Below are 21266 nucleotides of genomic sequence, written 5' to 3'. Positions count from 1 at the left end.
TTTTATTCATTTATGACACACAGTCTGAGGCCGGAAGTGGCGGAGTTGTAATCTCAGACCGGAGATGGACGGAGAATTATTAAACATTAAAATCTATTAAAATGCTTTTTCATTCAAATCAAATGCTCAAGCTTTATTTTTTAAGATTTGTGTTACTTTTTTATTTATTTATGACAAATAAAAAATGGATAATAAACTATACATTTAACAAAAAAAAAAAAAAACTATTAACAATTGTCTGTAGCAAATAACAATTCTTACGTTTTACATTATTTTACACAAATACATAAACAGACATAACTTACATACATACGTGTGTGTATATATAAAATATAATTCATCTCATAAGGCAAAAAGTGCCTCAGTCATTCTGAAATCGCCCTATATATTTATAAATATTATACAGTTGCATCTCAAATATCGTAAATATATCTTTTTAAATTAAATCTTTTTAATACATTTCTTAAAACAAGCAAAACACGATCTCACGGTACTTTGATGTCGAGTGAATCGCTCTGCAAGCCCTGCATTTTTTTTATCGACGTGGGTCTTGATCATAGTCCATGCTTTTGATATAATGGGTATATGATTTTCTAACAAAGTTAGCGTCCATACGGAGCATAAAAGACAGAAAACCCGCATGCCTGCATAATCACCGTATTACTTATAACGACATAGAAGTAGCGGAATGCCTTATAAGGCCCACTTCCGGCCTCAGACCGTCAAGCTGGGACCGTCAGTCCCAGACCGCCACGACGCATGTGTCTGCGCCTCCGCAGTTGGTTAGTATTGGTTGCAGGCGCCTTTTTTGAATGATATTCTATGGGCAGGGCGCGTTTGCGCGCTGTTTATGCGCGACGAGCGCCTTGCGGTTTTTTGCCGCCTGCCGCACACGCGTTTTTGAAGGAGCGCTGAGAGCGGAGAAGCGCCCGACGTCATTCGAGTCTTTCCATTGTCCAATCGAATGAGGGGAGAGGCGGGCCTTACGTTGTGGTAAGGGGAGTTTACATTTGCTTTGAAGAACCGGACTCCACTCGCTCACTCTCTCCTGCGTGTTTGTGCACCTCTCACCCTCAAACAAGGTCAGAGCAAGCGCCCTCTTTTTAAAGTTTCTGCTAATATGACAGTTAACAGCAAAAGAGCGCTCATGCTTCAATATTTGATTGACAAGACAGCTGACTCGGTGGTTACTTAGCAATATGAAAAGCCTTGCGTTTGCAAGCGTTTAAAGCGCTTTTGGTGTGACTGGCCCCTTAGCCTGTAATAATAGTTCGAAGCTGATGTTCCTTTGGAAAAAATATTAAAAATCTAACAACCATCAGTCTAATAATGTCTAATTATGTGAATGTTTTATTCTTAAATAAAAAAAATGGCTAATTTAACACGGGGTGTACTTCAACTTTTTTTTTTACAGATATTTAGTTATATAGACTGCAATATACACAAGCTTTTATCACAATCATGGCCCCTAGCGGAGTCAAGTGGGATAAGGTATAGCTAAGAGTGCTCCAGACCAACCTTCCGAACGAACGACTTACAGTTCACGAGTTCGCATTAACATGTAATCGATAGGGAATGAGATAAAGCATATTTGGCGTGCTGTCCGAGGAGAGGGCTCCGAGCTCGGAATTTTAGCCCGAACCCAGAGTACTCCCCTCTCTTTAACTGTGATGAATGAATCTAGATGAGAGTGAGGTGATGGGGTGGAGGAGGGATGCTGCAAAAAATCTGTCACGGGACAGAGGTGAGGGACTGCCATTTATAGGCACCTCTTTGCACTGATTGGTTGGATCACATGACCATGCTCCTCCCGAACTTAGTTAAATAAACTTCATTTCCCGAGTTCGCATTAACATGTAATCGATAGGGAATGAGATAAAGCATATTTGGCGTGCTGTCCGAGGAGAGGGCTCCGAGCTCGGAATTTTAGCCCGAACCCAGAGTACTCCCCAAAAATGCCACATAAATGACAGACAGCAGCCAGAAAAAACATCCCCAAAAAGTGTAAGCGTAAAGACCTATAGAAAGCGGTGGGAAAACTAGTGGTTTGACTGGGAGGGCTCTCGCAGCATCCGACGGGGGCATTGTCTGAGATGCTCGCAGCATCGGATGGGAAAGCCCCGCCAGCAGTCAAACGGGGAGCGCATTTGCGAACTAGAACATGGTGCGGAAATTAAACGAGTTAAGGCCAATTCACTGGAAGGCCGCTGCAGTTTCCAACGAGAGCTTTGGTTGAGATGCTAGCAGCATCGAACGAGACGTCTCCACATGCAGAGGGGAAATGCTGGTGAGGACGGTGAGAAATTTAATAAGCAAGACAAGCAAAATTCGAATGAGGCGTTTGACCAGGAAGACCCTCGCAGCATCTGACGGGGGCTTTGGCTGATGTGCTCACGGCATCAGACGGGAAGTTCCTGCCAGCAGTCAAACGGGAATGCTTTACGATACATTTTTTTAAATAAGCAAAATTAAGTGTCCAACCAGGAGGACCCTCGCTGCATCCGAAGGGAGCTTGAGCGAAGATGCTCGCTGCATCGGATGGGTAGGTCCCGCCTGTATTAAAAAGGAAATGCTTGATATAAGGTTTAAAAAGCAAAAATGTTGGTGTTCGACCGGGAGAACCCTCGCAGCATCCGAAGGGAGCTTTAACGGAGATACTCACAGCATCGAACGGGTAGGTCCCGCCTGCAGTCAAACAGGAAGGCTCTAGAATAGGGTTAAAAAGGCAAAAATTTTGGTGTCCGACCGGGAGAACCCTCGCAGCATCCGAAGGGAGCTTTTGCGGAGATGCTCACAGCATTGGATGGGTAGGTCCTGTTGCAAATTCAACATGAAAATATAAAGGTAAGAAAATTATGAGTGATGAGGCTCGACCAGCGATTTGAAGGGGCGAAACTTAAATTTGTTGAAGAAAATCCCGCACTGCCTACAAACGGGGAGCCCATACACCGACGTGCACGGTAGAGTTCAACTGTGTGTGAAAAAAAAAATGCTGGGAAAAAATATATACGCATACTGTACATACAGTGTATTCTCACAGATAAATATACATATAATTATTTATTCATTTTAATGAATGTGCAGGTGAAGCAAACAAAACAAACTAGGCTTACACAAGATTTTCTGATATGCAAGTGGTTGAATCTAATGTAGAATTTGAATGATTCTGACATCCGGCAACTGAGGGCCTAAGTTTGTTGATTAGAGAGGCGGTTTGGAGCGGGAGTGGTTGGGGCACTGATGCTGAATGAATTAGCTGAATGAAAATTTAATTGCTTGGATATCAGACTGGATTAAAACAAATTTTACCAAAATCTCGTAGCCAATTAAATTCGGTTGTCGATGAAAAGAGGATCAAAACAAGTTTCGACCAGGATCATCTGTACTGCAGGTAATTTAGTAGCGAATTATATAATTGGATGGGGTTCGGTAAACTGAAAATAGAAAGTGCCCCTTCTTAAATTTGAAAGTCTTACTATTTTTGAAGAAAAATGAGATTGTATCAAGGTTTTGGAACTTTTTAATCAGAAGTTGTAGGGTAGATGACTGGACTGAAATTTTAGATGACTGCAAATCCTGAACAGTGAAAAAAGCAAAAAAGCAAAAAACACAAAATGAACACTGCGTCCAGCGTGCGGGCAGTATAGATGGAGTGGTAGAGGGAGTGGTGACCGAGCCGAAAGGCGGAAAGGCACCTAGACATTAAGTCAATTGTAATGGGCGGCATGGAGTTTGGGCGAATGGGCTTATTTCTAAATACAGTTGTGTTCAAAATTATTCAACCCCAACTGAAATTGATTGTTTTGGCCGGTTTGACATTGATTTTGATCATTCAGTCATCCTGCTTACAATTACATCAAAGAGGCATGTGTAGGTCAGCCAAATATAACATAACATTTATAATGAAATAACCACAAATGTCTTTTCTGTGCTCACATCATTATCAGTTTTATTCAACCCCCAAGTGACATTCAATCTTAGTACTTAGTACAACATCCTTTTACAGTTAAAACAGCTTTTAAACGTGAAGCATAGCTTGACACAAGTGTCTTGCAGCGATCTACGGGTATCTTCGCCCATTCATCATGGGCAAAAGCCTCCAGTTCAGTCACATTCTTAGGCTTGCGCACTGCAACTGCTTTCTTTAAGTCCCACCAGAGGTTCTCAATCGGATTTAAGTCTGGTGACTGCGATGGCCACTTCAAAATGTTCCAGCCTTTTTTCAGCAACCATGCTCTAGTGGATTTGGAGGTATGCTTGGGATCCTTGTCCTGTTGAAAGGTCCAACGTCTCCCAAGCCTCAGGTTTGTGACGGACTGCAACACATTGTCATCCAATATCTCCTGGTACTGAAGAGAATTCATGGTACCTTGCACACGCTGAAGTTTCTCTGTACCTGCAGAAGCAAAACAGCCCCAAAGCATGATTGACCCCCCACCATGCTTCACAGTAGGCAAGGTGTTCTTTTCTTCATAGGCCTTGTTTTTCCTCCTCCAAACATAGCGTTGATCCATGGGCCCAAACAGTTCTAATTTTCCACAGAACACTATCCCAAAAGTTCTGTGGTTTGTCCACATGACTTTTGGCATACTGCAGTCGACTCTTCTTATTCTTTGGAGACAGCAAGGGGGTGCGCCTGGGAGTTCTGGCATGGAGGCCTTCAGTACGCAGGGTGCGCCGTATTGTCTGAGTAGAAACTTCAGTACCCACATCTGACAAATCTTTTCTCAGTTCCTCAGCAGTCACACGGGGACTTTTTTCCACTCTACGCTTCAGATAGCGCACAGCAGTCGCAGTTAGCATCTTTTTTCTGCCTCGACCAGGAAGCGTTTCAACAGTGCCCTTTGCCTTGAATTTGCGAATGATGCTTCCTATGTTGTCTCTTGGTATGTTTAACATCTTTGCAATCTTTTTATAGCCATTGCCCTTCCTGTGAAGATTAATCACCTCTTCTCTTGTCTTCCTGGACCATTCTTTTGACTTCACCAAGTTTGTAACCACACCAGTAAATGTTTAGAAGGAGTTGAGTATCACAGTCATTTTAAAGCTGCCTAATTGGTGCTTATTAGGCTTTATTGCTGTTCCCTGACATCCACAGATGTTTTCAATACCTGATTGAAAACACTTCAATGAACCTCTGTTCTTCAGAGTGGTAGTTCTTTAAGGGGTTGAATAATTGTGTCAATGAAGAATTCACAAAAGAAACATTTACTACTATATTACAAAACCAATTGATGTCATTTTAGTTGCATATGGTTCTTTAAGAAGTCATTGTAGGATTTCATTCTGAATACAATTACAAATGTACACTAAATTCCCTAAAACCCTTAACAGCATTGGGGGGTTGAATAATTTTGAACACAACTGTATAGTTTTGATGACGGGTGAGAGTTTTAGAGTTGTTTATAGCTGATGAAGGTTTGCCAAAGATTAGTTTATAAAAATTAATGCCACTTAATTAGCCTGAATGACTTAACTGTTGAATAAATGAGATGCCCAACAAAGAAAAATCCGGAAACGGACCTGAAATGCCCATGGCATCGGAGAGGTAGACCCCATATGCAGTCGAAACAAGAGTGCATATATTAAAAGGCGTGAATTTTTTGGAGCAAAACTGGGCATCGAATTTAAGTGTTTGACAGGGAGGACCCTCGCAGCATCTGCGGGAGCTTTAGCTGGAATGCTCACAGCACCAGACGGGTAGGTCCCACCTGCGGTCGAATGGGGCTCACCCAGCACTTTGAAGGGGCAAGACGAAAAAAACAGAAGAAAGAAACTTTGCATAGTTTCTGATTGGGGGAAATGTGCAGTAATGCAAATAGCAGAGCTTAAAAAGAAAACTATTGTTATGTAATGACAATATAATGAGGTTTAGACAAGCAGCAAATGCTGATAGAAATTTACGTGAAATAAGAGCTAATATGCAAGCGCTGAGCAATTAGAAAAAACACGATTGAATTGGCATGTGAACATGCGAATGTGATTGGTAACAGCGGGAATGCTCAGGTGTTGGAAACGAGCAAATTAATTAGTTCCAGGTGTGGTTTCCTTACACTGTAAAAATCCAATTAATGAAATGTTGGATGGCAAAAAAAAAAAAAAAAATATATATATATATATATATATATATATATATATATATAAAGTTAAACCAATTTTCTTAGTTACTAAAAAATAATTAATTGGGCCAACAATTTGATTTTTACAGTGTAGAGAAAAAAAAGAGTTCATGGTTAAATGATTTACCGTTGATTAATACCTTTGGAGGATAGGGTAAATGTCTCTGAATATAAATCGAGGTATCAAGATTTTACCTGGTGACTTTGTAAAAACGCTTTTGTATGATGACTTACTAGGGATGGACTTGCATCCAGTTCTGATGCCGGCAGGCTAACTACCGGTGATGGAAAAAAAAAATACGATTTTGCTCCCTGGCACATGCGTGGCAGTTAAATTTGATTCCGAAGACCATCGTAAAAGCATAGCGAGGGGGCGCAGTGTTTCGTTGACAAATTTAAAAAAATTGAGCGTTTTCAATTTTATTTAGAATGCTACCAGAGCAGCATGTAGGACAGACCAAAATTTTAGATGAGAGGAGTTTACATTTAAAACAAAACTGGCTAAGGAGATTAAATACGACAACGCTATATGACCGAAATATAGCTTAAAACCCAGAAACCCGAAGGAGGTGGATGGGTCCCATGATTTGCACTCAGCGATGCCAAAATGCCAGGATCTTTAAAACCTTTTGAACTGTGAGGGAGATCTGCTGGAAAAGCATCGGGTGGTTAGATTGAGATTTTTCAGCGAATATGGGAATTGCATAGTTACATTAAATAAAACCGAAAACCCAACTTTTTTGCGACTGATTTCCCCACAAGTTAAATAAACCGTGATGCGGAATTGAATGCGGTAGCCTATATTACGCCAGCGGGCGTTAAATGAATGCTGCGAATCAGGGTATTAGACTAACGTCAACTTTCCCATGGTCTATACTTACAGGTTTTTATTTTACGGGCTGGTTAAAAATAGGAAAAAACGCTTAAAGGAAGATTAAGAGATTACCTTGTGCGGCATATGATTTAAACAGCTCGGGATCTGCAGAGGCAGATTGGAATAATATATTTCGAGTATGTAGGGATCCTGGGACAGAATTAAGCAATGATTAATGTCAGACATCATTTAAATGGTAAAATCAGCGTCATAGCTCCACCATCGACTACAAAAGAACGAATCGACTAGCAGGTGACGAATATAGAGTTAGATTTTGAAATAAATAACCCCTTAACGTGAGGGAAACATGCGGAGCGCGCTGCTGCGGGTGCTGAAAAAACCCTGGTAAGCTGTATATCCATCAGGGTATGACGCGAACAAGGAACAGCTTTTAACGTCGGCGGCAAGGATTGAGCTAGTTAGTGAACTTCTTAGTGAACAAAAAACCGTCCTTTAGAAGGACATACGAGCCGACACTTTAACGCCGGTCACGATAGAGGCACGGTGTCGGCAGTAAATGATCGTCTTAATAGTGGGAAAAACCATTAAAGAGTAACTAAACCCTAAACCAACTTTTTTTAGTTAATGATCTGTAAGAATGATCATTTATTAGTGCTGTTCATTTATTTTAGTAAGTTTTTTGACATTAAGATATAAAGTGTTTCAATACTCCAATATATGGTGTAAAAACGTCTAAGTGCTGCCCTCTTCAGGTTGAACGGTGGCTACTGCAGTTGAATTTTCCTATTGGATGTTGGGTCCAAAAAATTACTCGTGACGTAAGCAGGTTCAAGCTCACCACGCCCTTGTTACGATCTCACCACACACTTGGTACGAGCTTAGTTCGTCCCCTCTATCTCCGTTGGGATCTGCCCACTTTTCTTGCATTTTTCAAATATTGCCAGTGGGTGGAGTCAGGCTTTGACCAGGGGTTTAGTTACGCTTTAAAGTAAGTTTGTATTGGGGGTCTGTGACGAGAAACGCAATATATTCTAAAATAGTGTGTAATAAGCGAGTTAGGTCCGCCTGGTAGCGCATCACCAGCAGCTGGAGACGCTGCTTCTAGATAACTTACATATTGGCAAATGTGAGATCGCACGACTCGAAAAACTACAGAACTGACTGACAGATTTGATTTAAAAGTATGATTCGGGCCGGTGGTGATAGCGCAAAAGTCTGCCGTTGTGATGAAAGCGTGAGCGGTTGCTTATTAGGTTTGCAACTAGAGGGAAAAGCAGAGCAAATTATTTCTGTACAGTAGCTAAATCAATACAAACCGAAGGATGTAAGTACAATACTTTAAGAGTAACGTGGAAAGAAAAATCAACACGGTCTACATTGAGATCGAGAAGTCCGAGTTGCAGAGGAAAATATCGATAAAAAGAGGAAGCATATATTATATCGATTAAAAACCAATGACTATTTTGGGTCCCTGTGTTAATAATCCGTGCGTTTCAAAACGATTGCATGGGGAGGTACTGAATGAATAAGGATCGGTGGTCTGCGGAGGCAATCTCCGGTTATATTTGGTGATATTTAGAACAGGTTGAACTAAAAACAGAGGAATGAGAGATAATAGCGTCAGGGCTTGAGCCGCTAGCGGAGGCAGCCTCACGCTAGGAAGCACCTGAAGTTAACATCCTATGGACAAAAATACAGATGAGGAAAACGGATTGCGACGCTGGCGGATATAACAGAAATATTTGGTGAAATGGAAGCGGGAGCCACTGTTATGCGGGCGAGGGAACTGATTGAAACCGGCGCTCTAGGACGCGGCCCGGACCTGCCGAGCGCCTGCCACCGGTGGTGAGAGGCATTAGGAAAAAACCCGGTACTCGGCGGAGTAGGGTGGAAGGTGGAGGGCGCAAAATTTGGGCCCGGTGGCCTTGCTTGCTAGATGAGTACGAGAGGCTCAATGGGAAATGGTTAGTAGTCTGAAAGGAGACATTTAGTCATAGCGTTAAACCTGCACGAAAGATATAGTTCAATAGTGATCGTTTCGAGGCTTTTATCAGTCCCTGTTTAATGATTCGGCTCGATTGGGCCGGATAGGAACCGAGGCTAAAAAAATGGCGGACGTCTCGCTGGCAGGGGCGAGAGTAGGATTCGGCGTCCTGGTGTGAAGTGGAAAGTGTCGGTTAATATCCCCAAATTTTCAGGTAGAAAGAAATTAATCCTTGCTGGGTAAGTAGTGGCGGGCCGAGAAAGCATGTCGTCGCACAACAACGCTCGAAACCGGATGTGACGACACATGGGCGGGGCCAAATGCTGCAAAAAATCTGTCACGGGACAGAGGTGAGGGACTGCCATTTATAGGCACCTCTTTGCACTGATTGGTTGGATCACATGACCATGCTCCTCCCGAACTTAGTTAAATAAACTTCATAAGTGATACGTAACTAAGAACGTTTCGGGAAACACGTATTAATGGTACAGCTTAAGGTACAACTTAAGAACGACGTAGAGCTAAGAAGGTTTCGGGGAACGCAGCCCAGTTCACAACAGATGTCCCAAAACCACAGAGAAACTTTGCACAGAGAAATGGTATAAAATTCCTCCTGAACATTGTGCAGCTGTCATCTGCAATTATAGAATATGTCTGCTTGAGGTTACTGCAAGTTCACATGCTCTTTTTTCCCTGCACCCTAATATTACAACATTTTCTATTCATCCCAACAGGTTTATCTTTGTTCTGGACATCAGCTTCTAAAAAAGGGTTTTCGCTTTTTGACACAGTAAGACTCTTGTGTAAAGAGCCTGCTCAACTCTGTCGCCTTGACAACCAAAAAGGGTATCTCATTCCAGGTCATGATGCAGATTTAGTTATTTGGGATCCAGAAAAACAGTTTACAGTAAGTATGAGATAGATTTAATCTACCAAATTATTTCTATCAAGGAGATCATTCTAAGGACATGTTTGTTTAAGCTACACCTGCAACAATATTTGTTTCACTTATTATTACAGGTTAAAGAGGAGCACATTCACCACAAAAACAAAGTAAGTTAAACAAAACATAAAAGATATTTAGCTTATTATTAATATGTTGATGAGAAAAAATATTTTCTTTTCATGTGTCTCTCTTTTTAGCTGACTCCATACCTTGGTCTAACTCTTCTTGGGGAGGTGAAGGGCACTATAGTTCGGGGTAGGGTGGTTTACAGTCAGGGCTGTTTTAGTTCTCACCCTTTTGGGAAGCATCTGCTTATCCAGCACAAAACACAGGCCTCCCTGTAAGCAAATAAAGCATATAACTGTTGTAATATCTCTAGCCATCACTGTGAAGAAGTGCTAGAGTACTGATGCAAACTGTTCTGTTATGCAATTTTAGAGCATATAAAATTAAATGTTGGTAATTTGAATGATTGTGGTAACTATCTAATAATTGTAATGAAATAAAATAAAATAAATGTTCATTGTACATGTGTACAAAAATGTTGATAACTACAATTTGCATGACATTAAACAATGCTTTAACCTCATTTTATGCTACCTCTTAATATCACTATGTACTTTTTGGAAAGTATTTGACCACATCAAAACATATTATAGTAATAAATTGCATTCATTTCTTACGGTTTCATCGGGAAACTTTCACAGTATTTTATGAAGTTTGTAATATAAAAAAAATTAAGAAACATTATTGTCAACCCAAATATATATATATATATATATATATATATATATATATATATATATATATATATATAAAAAGCATATATATATTTAAAGCATATATACAGTTGTGCATTTTCAGACAAAAAATGGCACTGATATATGTTAAGATAAGTGTTTTAAAATTAAGGCAGCTTAAACTGCTCAAAGTTTACTCTGAGACTACAAGCCCTGTCCTGGAAACTGCTCCATAGAGTTCTGTTGTAATCATTCTGCTTTTGGAAAGTATAAATGAACCTTGATTACATCACTGCAAAGATAAGCAACTAATAATTAACCCAGTATAGCAAAAGATTCTATTTTATGTAGAGTTTCATTTTTCAAAAAATATTTTATTGTGTAATTTTTTTATGTTTTCAAAGATTCTCACCTAAAACTTTAAGGTTTATAAAACAGTGGCTCTTACCGCTCTGACACATTGTTCAGAGTTAGATTATTGACCAACAGGATAAATGTTTGCCCATAGTTTACACGAGTTAACCATTGCATCAGTCTCTCAGTGTACTGGCAGCAGCATGTCCTCTCTGTCCGTTCCTCCACCAGCATGTCTGTTACAGCCCTACCCCGTCCCCCAGCGTCTCATGCTCGGGCCAGGACCATCCAATGTACCTGCACGGATCTCAGCAGCTGGGGCACAGCCCATGCTGGGCCACCTGCATACAGAAACCATTGAGATAATGTAAGTCCTTATCTAGTGTGTACTTTAGCTGAAACTATGCATAAAGTTTATAGTACATGAGCTGTTTAATGCTAAATAATGTGTTGCTTCAATGTAAATATTGGCTGAAATAAATGTGTAAGTAAGTGGCTTGTGAGAGAGCCCTAGTAAAGTTCTCCTGTCGAAAGTGTGAAGTGGCAAAAAGTAGCTTCTTAAAAAACAATAAAACTGTATTTATGCCAGATCCATCCTGTTATGAATCATGCAACTTATCATCCAACTCTTAATGCATGTTGTTTAATGTGGTATATTTCTTACCTGATAACCAGTCTCATACACTATGGATATTTCCATGTCCACCCCATTGTATGAAACTATTCAGGTAGTAGCTATGTAAGCAGGAAAACACACAGTCATCTGGTTAATATAACAAAATTAACCCTTTTAGACTCTTCAGTCTGTAGTTAAAATATGGACAAACCCAACCATTGGGTTTAAATTAACCTATGCTGGATTGTTTATCCTTGTGGGTTGTTCCCATTCACTACCCTTTTGGGTTGTTTGTGTACAAAAAAGCCCGCTGTAAAAATTTATCAGATTAATTTTTTTTCTATTTTTTTCATAAATCTGTTAATCAACCTCAGTACTGATCAAACCTACCAAATGTTTACAAAATTTCCATGACTTTAACTCTTTAATTGCCACGTTCATAAGTGGTGTCACTGATTTGGGGCGGAAAAAAAACACAAATTGATTTTCAATATAAAAAGTAATTGTGCACTGGATTTTTTTTACCTTTTTTTACTGTCTTGGGCATGCCAAGATTGGTAAAAACATTGGCTTTGATGCATTTTTAGATTTGGTGCAGCATCAGTTTTTATTCTTTTCCCCCCTCATTTACTGTTTTTGCCCCATTGACTTCCATTACAACAACACTTTTTGATTGCAAAGCCATGACACCATATAATCATGCATTCTTGATTGTTGGCGGTTTTTCCTTTTGCTAAGAGGTAAAATTTGTCATTTTTACTGTTGATCACCATGTGGCACCATTAAGCCTTTAGTCGACCTAATTTCTGGCTTGTACATTGAGTTATATGGTGCCACATGGTGATCAACAGTAAAAATTACAAATTTTACCCCTTAGCAAAAGGAAAAACCGCCAACAATTAGAATGCATGATAATAAGGTGCCATGGCTCTGCAATCAAGAAATGTTGTTGTGGTGGAAGTCAATGGGGCCAAAAAAGCCACGAACAACTAATTAGGGATAAAAAAATAAAAACTGATGCTGCACAAAAACTAAAAATCCATCAAAGCCAGTGTTTTTACCAATCTTTGACAAGCCCAAGACTGTGAAAAAGGTTTTAAAAAATTCAGTCCACAATCACGTTTTATATTGAAAATCCGTAATTTTGTGTGTTTTTTTTCCATCAAATCAGTGACACCACTTATGAACGTGGCAATTAAAAAGTTAAAAATATAGCTGCAAGCAGCGATGGCGGGCCCTCGCGCGTTATTTTTCCGCTACACGGTGCGTCCGAGAAAACGATGCACGGTGGGCAAGGGCCTCAAGTGGGTAAATATCAGTGGGCTATTTAATGTTGTTACTGACCCATTTGGGGACTGTAGGTAAAAGAAACCCCACATTTTAGACAAACGGGGGGGGGGGGGGGGGGGCTAGTCAGCCACTAAATAGACACGCCTTTATCTGACCTTTTTGTCAACACTTAACTGCCAACAACTCTGATGTGTGTGCCAAATTTAAAGTTAATCCAAACACGCCAAGAGCCTTAAAAAAGCCTTAAATAAAAGTAAAGTTTGACGCGTTGCCATGGGAACAGCGTTCGAGATGTCAAAAATTCCTTCGCAATTTAGCATCTCCAATGTCTCAGCATCATGTTGACCACTTCTGGTGTCAATCGAATGAATATTCTAGAAGGAGTATTTAAAAGTTCACTGCATGGAACTGAAAGGCTTCAATATGCCTTTAAAATGAAAGTAAAGTTTGACACGTTGCCATGGGAACAGCGTTCGAGATATCAAAAATCCCTTCGCAATTTATCATCTACAATGTCTCGGCATCATGTTGACCACTTTTGGTGTCAATCGAATGAATATCCTAGAAGGAGTATTTAAAAGAACATCGGATGGAACTGTCAAAAAAATCCACCTTTGTGACTGACACACTTCCTGGCGCCTGGTGGTGGAGCTATACGCGAGACTCACAATAGGCACATCGATACGATCGGAATCTTCAGATGAACAAACACCCCGCTTGGCATCACAGTAAGACATTTTTTGCCTTAGATATTAGACACTTCCTGTTTTTCTGTTTTCGCCATTAATTTGTCGCCTCGCCATGGCAGAACCGTTCGAGATATCAAAAATCCCTTCGCAATTTAGCAAGTACAATGTCTCGACATCATGATCACCACATTTGGTGTCAATCCCATGAATCCCCTAGAAGGAGTATTCAAAAGTTCACCGCATGCATTTTTTAAACAATCCGAAATAGCCGACTTCCTGTTGGGCGGAGCTTAAATGTTAGAGGGCGAAAGTTGTTCGGGTCGATGAGATCTATATGTGTACCAACTCTCGTACATGTGCGTACATTTTTGCCCGATCTGTGCCCCAATGTTTGTTTTTGAATTACAGGGGGCGCTACAGAGCTCCCTTGCCACGCCCGTATTCCAGCCTTTGCATGAGCCTAGTGGCACGCGACTCTGACGTGTGTGCCAAATTTCAAGACTTTTCGAGTATGTTAAGGCTCCCAAATTAGCACAAGTGTTGAAAAAAATAAAAAAAAAAAAAATAATAAATTCGAGCAAAAACAATAGGGCTTCGCACCTTTCGGTGCAGGCCATTCTGGCCTGCTCCTCGGTGCTCGGGCCCTAATCATGGACATTTTTTAAGCATTTTGTAGTTTTGATCAGTGCTGAGGGCGATTAACAGATTTGTGAGAAAAAAATTGGAAAAAATATTAATTTGATAAATTTTTACAGCCATTTAATTTAGTGGCTTTTTTGTACACGGACAACCCAAAAGGGTAGTAAATTTGCCCATGGTATATTGTTGAGTTTTTGAAAAATTTCAAAGCATTTTCTCAAAATATGTGCTAATATAAGTTTTGTCACCGAAATCATTCCATTTGCTGAAACACAGAGAAAGTTCTGACCAAATTAAGACTAAAAAACAAACAAAAATGGCCTCAACAACCCATAAGGGTTAAACTCAAAACGTGGGGTTGTTTTAATTCTTTGTTGGGTCAAATATGGACACTTTCTATAGGTTAATTTAAGCCATCGATTGGTTTTGTCCATATTTTTCACAACCATAAGCTAAAACAACCCTGAGCATGATACAAGACCTCTCTGGTTTACATTAGGTTCCTGATACTCTGTCTTGGTATTTTTTGGCCAACTGACTAAATATTATCCTTTACAAACAAACCCCACATGAAAGTTTAAAATATCTAATAATGTTTTCTTCTGTTTATTCCAGATAATGAATCATATCAAGAGTGGCATTCAGTATGTATTTCAGACTCGAAATAGAGTGACTCTGGCTGTGAGTGGACCAGGTCATGCAGCTATGGAGTGTGCCATCTTTAACTCACTGGAGCCTGGAGATAGTGTGCTCATTGCGGTCAATGGCATATGGGGAGAGAGGGCTGCAGAGATTGCTGAGAGGATAGGTACTAATTCTGCTTTTAGAACAAGAAAAAAAGAAACAGTAGCAGCAGTAGTTGCAGTAATATTTCAAATACACTCTTCAACAGGGGCCAAGGTGAACACAATTGTAACCTTTGCTGGTGGGTACTTTAAAAATGAGGAAATTGAGCAGGTAAGGTTAACGTTTCTAAATTACAGATTGCAACATATTGACTGATCATTTAAAAACGCCTGCTCTGTTTTTACAGGCATTAGACAAATATAGACCAGTGGTGTTCTTTATCACCCATGGCGAATCCTCCACAGGAGTGGTCCACCCCATAGACGGCATAGGTGACCTTTGCCACAAGTAAGCAATCGCTTTGATTTATCCATAGGTGCCAGATTACAATTACAAACAATTTCTTTCCCTTTTGTTCCTTTGTCATTAAAACTAATAATAAAGTGTAATTTCTGATCTGTCACTCAGGTACAACTGTTTGTTTCTGGTTGATTCTGTAGCTGCACTCGGAGGTGCTCCTATCCACATGGATAAACAAGGTATCAGCATGTTTTGTGCTCTGTGATCACATTCACTGCCTGTGGATCTGTGATTTTACATTTACACATGTTGTATCTTTAGGTATTGACATTATGTATACCGGCTCTCAGAAGGTCTTAAACGCCCCACCAGGAACAGCGCCAATCTCTTTCAGCGAGAGAGCATGGTGTGCCAAGCATCTACAATTAATTAAAGCCTAATTTTCTTTACTTTACTTCTTTACTTTTAAGTGGCTTCTTGTCTTATCAGATTTACATTTTATTTCGCGAAACAGCCAGAAAATATTTAACAGGAAGACCAAGCCATTCTCATACTTTCTGGACTTGAGCTGGTTGGCAAATTATTGGGGTTGTGATGACAAGCCTGTACGCGCGTAAGGACCATTTATCATATTTATCCACAAAAATAAATGAATTTTACAAGCATTTATTATTATATTGTCCATGTTAAGAAAACTGCACATACCTGAAGGTAAAATGATTGTTTCTGCAGTTATCACCACACTGGACCTGTCTCTGCTTTTTATGGTTTGCGGGAGAGTCTGGCAATCGTTGCAGAAACTGTAAGAGCATATTAAATCTTACACACTTTGTATTTGATTATCAGATTTTTTCATTTTAATACTTTAATTAAGAAAGACATTCACTTTTAAAAGACACACAGAAACATACTGTGGCATCAATCAAAATCCAATTATATTGCAAACCAGAAAGAGATTATTTTTAATAGATTAAGATAACTATTTTTATGTTTAATGTAGAAAATGTCAAATGTTTATCTTGTATCTTTTCATAGGGTCTTGAGAACTTATGGAAACAACACAGAGAAGTCGCAGAATACTTTCATAAAGGCCTAGAGGAGATGGGCCTAAAACTGTTTGTGCAGGACAAGGTCATAAACATCACTACCAATTAAGCATATACATATATATATATATATATATATATATATATATATATATATATATATATAACGTACAAATGACACGCAGTGTGATTATCGTGCAATAGATACGCCAAATTCCGATTTTGCGTGCATGTGGTGCGCCAGTCCTTCCCATTCACTTAGAAAACAAATGAGAAAACAATAAATAAAACGTCACGAAACAATTCGCCATATAGGTGAATGGGAGGGACTGGCGTATCGTGTGCGCGCGGGGTCGGGGTTTGGCGTGTCTATTGCGCGATGGTCACACTGCGTGTCATTTGTACGCATCTTGGTGAGAACAGGTAACATATATTACATGAATGTAACTATTATTACATGTCCTGAAACGTACTGTGTCTTATAGAAAGCAAGACTTCCCACAGTGACCACAATAGTAGCTCCACCAGGATATGACTGGCGAGAAATCACTGGGTATATAATGAAGACCTATAACATTGAAATCTCTGGGGGTCTGGGGCCATCTGCTGGTATGGTAAGAAATCATTAAGTGGCCTGATCACTTACTTAGCAGACAACAGGACAATTATATAATTTTTTTTGCTAATGTTACAAAAATTGAGAATATTATATATGTACTGTATTTTGTTACAAAAATTTAAAAAACGGTTGGAAGTTATTTGGTTTTCTCATGTTGTTTAACAGGTTTTACGTGTGGGATTGATGGGATGTAACAGCAGCAAGGCCAATGTGGACAAGGTGTTAGAGGCTTTGGCTGGTGCTCTTAAACACTGCCATAAGAGCAAAGTATAACAGTATATATATATATATATATATATATATATATATATATATATATATATATATATATATATACACTAACCTAAAGGATTATTAGGAACACCTGTTCAATTTTTCATTAATGCAATTTGCAATTATCTAATCAACCAATCACATGGCAGTTGCTTCAATGCATTTAGGGGTGTGGTCCTGGTCAAGACAACCCCCAATTTTGAGCGTGTTGTTGGTGCCAGACAGGCCGGTCTGAGTATTTCACAATCTGCTCAGTTACTGGGATTTTCACGCACAACCATTTCTATGGTTTACAAAGAATGGTGTGAAAAGGGAAAAACATCCAGTATGCGGCAGTCCTGTGGGCGAAAATGCCTTGTTGGTGCTAGAGGTCAGAGGAGAATGGGCCGACTGATTCAAGCTGATAGAAGACCAACTTTGACTGAAATAACCACTCGTTACAACCGAGGTATGCAGCAAAGCATTTGTGAAGCCACAACACGCACAACCTTGAGGCGGATGGGCTACAACAGCAGAAGACCCCACCGGGTACCACTCATCTCCACTACAAATAGGAAAAAGAGGCTACAATTTGCACGAGCTCACCAAAATTGGACAGTTAAAGAATGGAAAATTTTTTCCTGGTCTGATGACTCTCGATTTTTTACCACTGTGCAGGCTGGTTGTTAGGCTTGGGAATCGAGAATCGAGAATCGATTGGAACCGGGACTAGCTTTGTGATTTTCCCCGTAATCGTTCAAAAGTTTAAAATTCGATTCCTAGTTTCGATTCACAGTCCGCCGACCGGATAAAGAAACCGCTGAACACCAATAAAGAAGCGTCTGTTTCGTGCATAGGAGGGTGCACGTTGAACGTAATAAAGCACCTCGTTCATTGAGTAGAAATAAATGTGTGCCCCGTCTTTGACGCGCTGCGCCGACCGTCCTCCGCTGCCTCTTCCTCTGTCTATGACCCCCAGCTTGGCACAGCAGTGACTGCACTGCAGTCCGTATCAAGTAAGTAAAACAATATATACAATGAGGGCTCGCTAAATTTCGAAATCCCTGGTAGAAAAAAGAAACGCTAAAACAATGTTAGTCTCTGAAAACAAAAGGACTAATTATTTTTAAATTACCTAAGTTCGCGCTTTTTGCTGAGCACAAGAACAAGCGCGTACTTGTGAAGAGCGGACCCAGGATGCAGAGGAGTGCGCATCTCAGACGTGAACACGAAAGGAATAATGGGTTTAATTATGCTTTCAGTTTCACTTCTTGTTACGTGAGGATAGTAATGACTGACAAGACGACGCCGTACATACTACCTAACAAAATCTGAGAGAATGCAAAAACATTAAAATATTTTTCCTATGATAGCCCGCACGGGCAGAGCGAAGATGCATTTTGATAACCCGACAGGAATTCGCAATAGCCCCAGGACGTCGGGCTAGCGATTTTGCGAGCCCTGAAAAGAATGCCTTGCACCAACATTGAGCTAACAAATTAGCCCATGTATTTTTTCATAGACAATTTATGAGCTAAGAATGCGAATGTTAGTTAGCCCATCAGTGGGAGCACAGTAACATGTTCAAGTACCTGCAGCAGCATCATACACTCATGTGTTTTCATGAGGTTTTCAAAAATAAAGCTCTCTTGAGGTAAGTGTACCCCTGTAAAAATATATTCATAATTTATAATATTTATATTCAAGTTCATAGATTTGATATTTATATTGTTGAAAACAGCCATGTGAGAAATTAATAGTAAAGTTCATAAAAAGTCAAAAGTTTATAAAATTAAAATTGATGGTGAAGGTCAGACTATTTCCTTCAGAAAGACCATTGGTTAGCTAGCTCATTTAAAATATCCTAAACATTTTTGACCCTGCCTCTTAAAAGAATCGGAATCGAGAATCGATAGGAACCGGAATCGAAACAAGGAATCGGAATTGGAATCGGAATCGTTCAAATTCAAACGATACCCAACCCTACTGGTTGTGGTCATGTAATGGTGTGGGGGATGTTTTCTTGGCACACTTTAGGCCCCTTAGTGCCAATTGGGCATCGTTTAAATGCTATTGCTTACCTGAGCATTGTTTCTGACCATGTCCATCACTTTATGACCATCCTCTAATGGCTACTTCCAGCAGGATAATGCACCATGTCACAAAGCTTGAATCATTTCAAATTGGTTTCTTGAACATGACAATGAGTTCACAGTACTAAAATGGCCCCCATAGTCACCAGGGGCCTCATTTATAAAATGCTGCGTAAAAACCATCCTACATTTGATCTTACGATCATTTAACAAAAATGCGTACGTGTGCTTCATAAACCGAACATACGCGCAGAAAACGCTCGTACCCCTTTCAAATATATAAATTGCAAATGAACTTGAACTTGTGCGGGCAGCCGAGAAATTTTAGATCTCCGCCTTTAAATGATGCGTAATTAATGTCAGACATATAAAAGAGCGCTTGTCAATGTTTAAACCCAATTTCAAACAGCAAGAATGGCTTATATTTCCAAAAACCTGCAGCAATCAAACAAGCAAAAGTGTGTACGTCTGCTCAGACCCTGACGTGGTGCTAAGCACTTTTCCACGTCAAAGACAGTTTTTATAAATATGGACTTTGCCGTGGATTTTTGCCTACGCACACTTTACGATCAAATCTGTGCATACGCATGCTTTATAAATGAGGCCCCTGATCTCAACCCAATAGAGCATCTTTGGTATGTGGTGGAACGGGAGCTTTGTGCCCTGGATGTGCATCCCACAAATCTCCATCAACTGCAAGATGCTATCCTATCAATATGGGCCAGCATTTCTAAAGAATGCGTTCAGCACCTTGTTGAATCAACGCCACATAGAATTAAGGCAGTTCTGAAGGCGAAATGAGGTCAAACACAGTACCATACAGTACTAGTAAGGTGTTCCTAATTATCCTTTAGGTGTGTATATATATGTAACATTTTATATTATTATATATTATGTTATATAATAAAGTTGATTATACTATGGATGATGAATGTTCTGAGGTGTGCAATTATTTTCTGGGAAACACACGGCGAACGTAGTTCCAAGCAGCTCTCTTAACCGCATTACAGTTCCATATCACTTCGCATAGTTAACTGTAATAAAAGGCAATCGCTACTTCCGTTTCATGGCGACTTTAAGCCTCTTAAAAGTCCTCGTCGGTGCTCCTAACAATTTTGACCTTAAGACCTCTTTTTAAGGGTTAAGATGCTTTCTGAATTATTTTTCTTTACTAGGATTGTTTCTTTAATTTTAAGAGTAAACACCCACATTTCTACGAATTTTCTTAGAATTGCATCACTATACTTTTTGCATTAAGATTCTTTATGAATACAGGCCATGGAGATCTGAAATACATCTGCTGTGTAAAAACATCTGATAAAAGGTCTTAGAAAGAGCTGATTTACATACATTCTAAATCAAAAACGTCTTGCAGACGTCTTTTCTATATGACATCTTTTAGGAAACGTCTCAGAGATGTATTGCAGATGAGCAAACAATATACTAATATAATATAACAATATAATAATACGTCTTGCATAAACGCAGACATCAAATCGATGTCTCCGAGCTGTATGTGTCAAGTTCAGCTTTGCTTTGTCTAGAAGTAAAAAAATCAGAAACTAGACAGGATGTTGTTTTGGAGATATTACAGATAACGCAACGGACAAATAATATAGTTCAATTCTTGTGGGTCCTGGCCCATACTGGAGTATTAGGGAATGAAGCAGCAGACAAGTTAGCAAAACAATCTAGGGCAAATAAAAAAAAGGGATGTGGAAATAATGTATAGTAAAGCAGAACTCAAGTCAATAATAAAAAGAGAGATAAATAAAAACTGGCAATCTTATTGGGATAATGAGCAAAAAGGAAGATATTTACATTCAATACATCCAATGGCAGGAAGAGGAAGGATTTCGAGGGGGAGAAGGAAGGAAGCCTGTATTATATCAAGATTAAGACTTGGTCATTCAGGACTTAATTCAACAATGCATGTAATAGGAAAACATCCTACAGGA

At 39.6% G+C, this 21266-nt stretch overlaps 2 protein-coding genes across 3 annotated transcripts in view; both read left to right on the top strand.

Annotated features, from left to right (window-relative positions):
• Positions 1-10473, top strand: part of LOC129450609 (allantoinase, mitochondrial) — a 45762-nt gene extending 35289 nt beyond the window's left edge. For both annotated transcript variants that reach the window (XM_073870115.1, XM_055213517.2), the window contains exons 9-11: positions 9673-9845; positions 9959-9991; positions 10082-10473. In XM_073870115.1, the coding sequence (XP_073726216.1) occupies positions 9673-9845; positions 9959-9991; positions 10082-10228 (353 nt within the window). In that variant the 3' untranslated portion in view covers positions 10229-10473. The remainder of the gene's footprint in view (positions 1-9672; positions 9846-9958; positions 9992-10081) is intronic.
• A 679-nt stretch (positions 10474-11152) lies between these two features.
• Positions 11153-20233, top strand: agxta (alanine--glyoxylate and serine--pyruvate aminotransferase a). The gene is made up of 11 exons (XM_073870116.1): positions 11153-11346; positions 14834-15020; positions 15105-15169; positions 15246-15346; positions 15467-15537; positions 15620-15704; positions 15813-15911; positions 16031-16100; positions 16334-16429; positions 16830-16958; positions 17129-20233. The coding sequence occupies exons 1-11, from the start codon at positions 11182-11184 to the stop codon at positions 17234-17236; spliced, it is 1176 nt and encodes a 391-aa protein (XP_073726217.1). The 5' UTR covers positions 11153-11181; the 3' UTR covers positions 17237-20233.
• The last annotated feature ends 1033 nt before the right edge of the window (positions 20234-21266 follow it).

The sequence above is a fragment of the Misgurnus anguillicaudatus genome, chromosome 8, assembly GCF_027580225.2.
Source record: "Misgurnus anguillicaudatus chromosome 8, ASM2758022v2, whole genome shotgun sequence".
Taxonomy (NCBI): Eukaryota; Metazoa; Chordata; class Actinopteri; order Cypriniformes; family Cobitidae; genus Misgurnus; species Misgurnus anguillicaudatus.
This window is presented reverse-complemented; position numbering and strand designations above follow the sequence as displayed.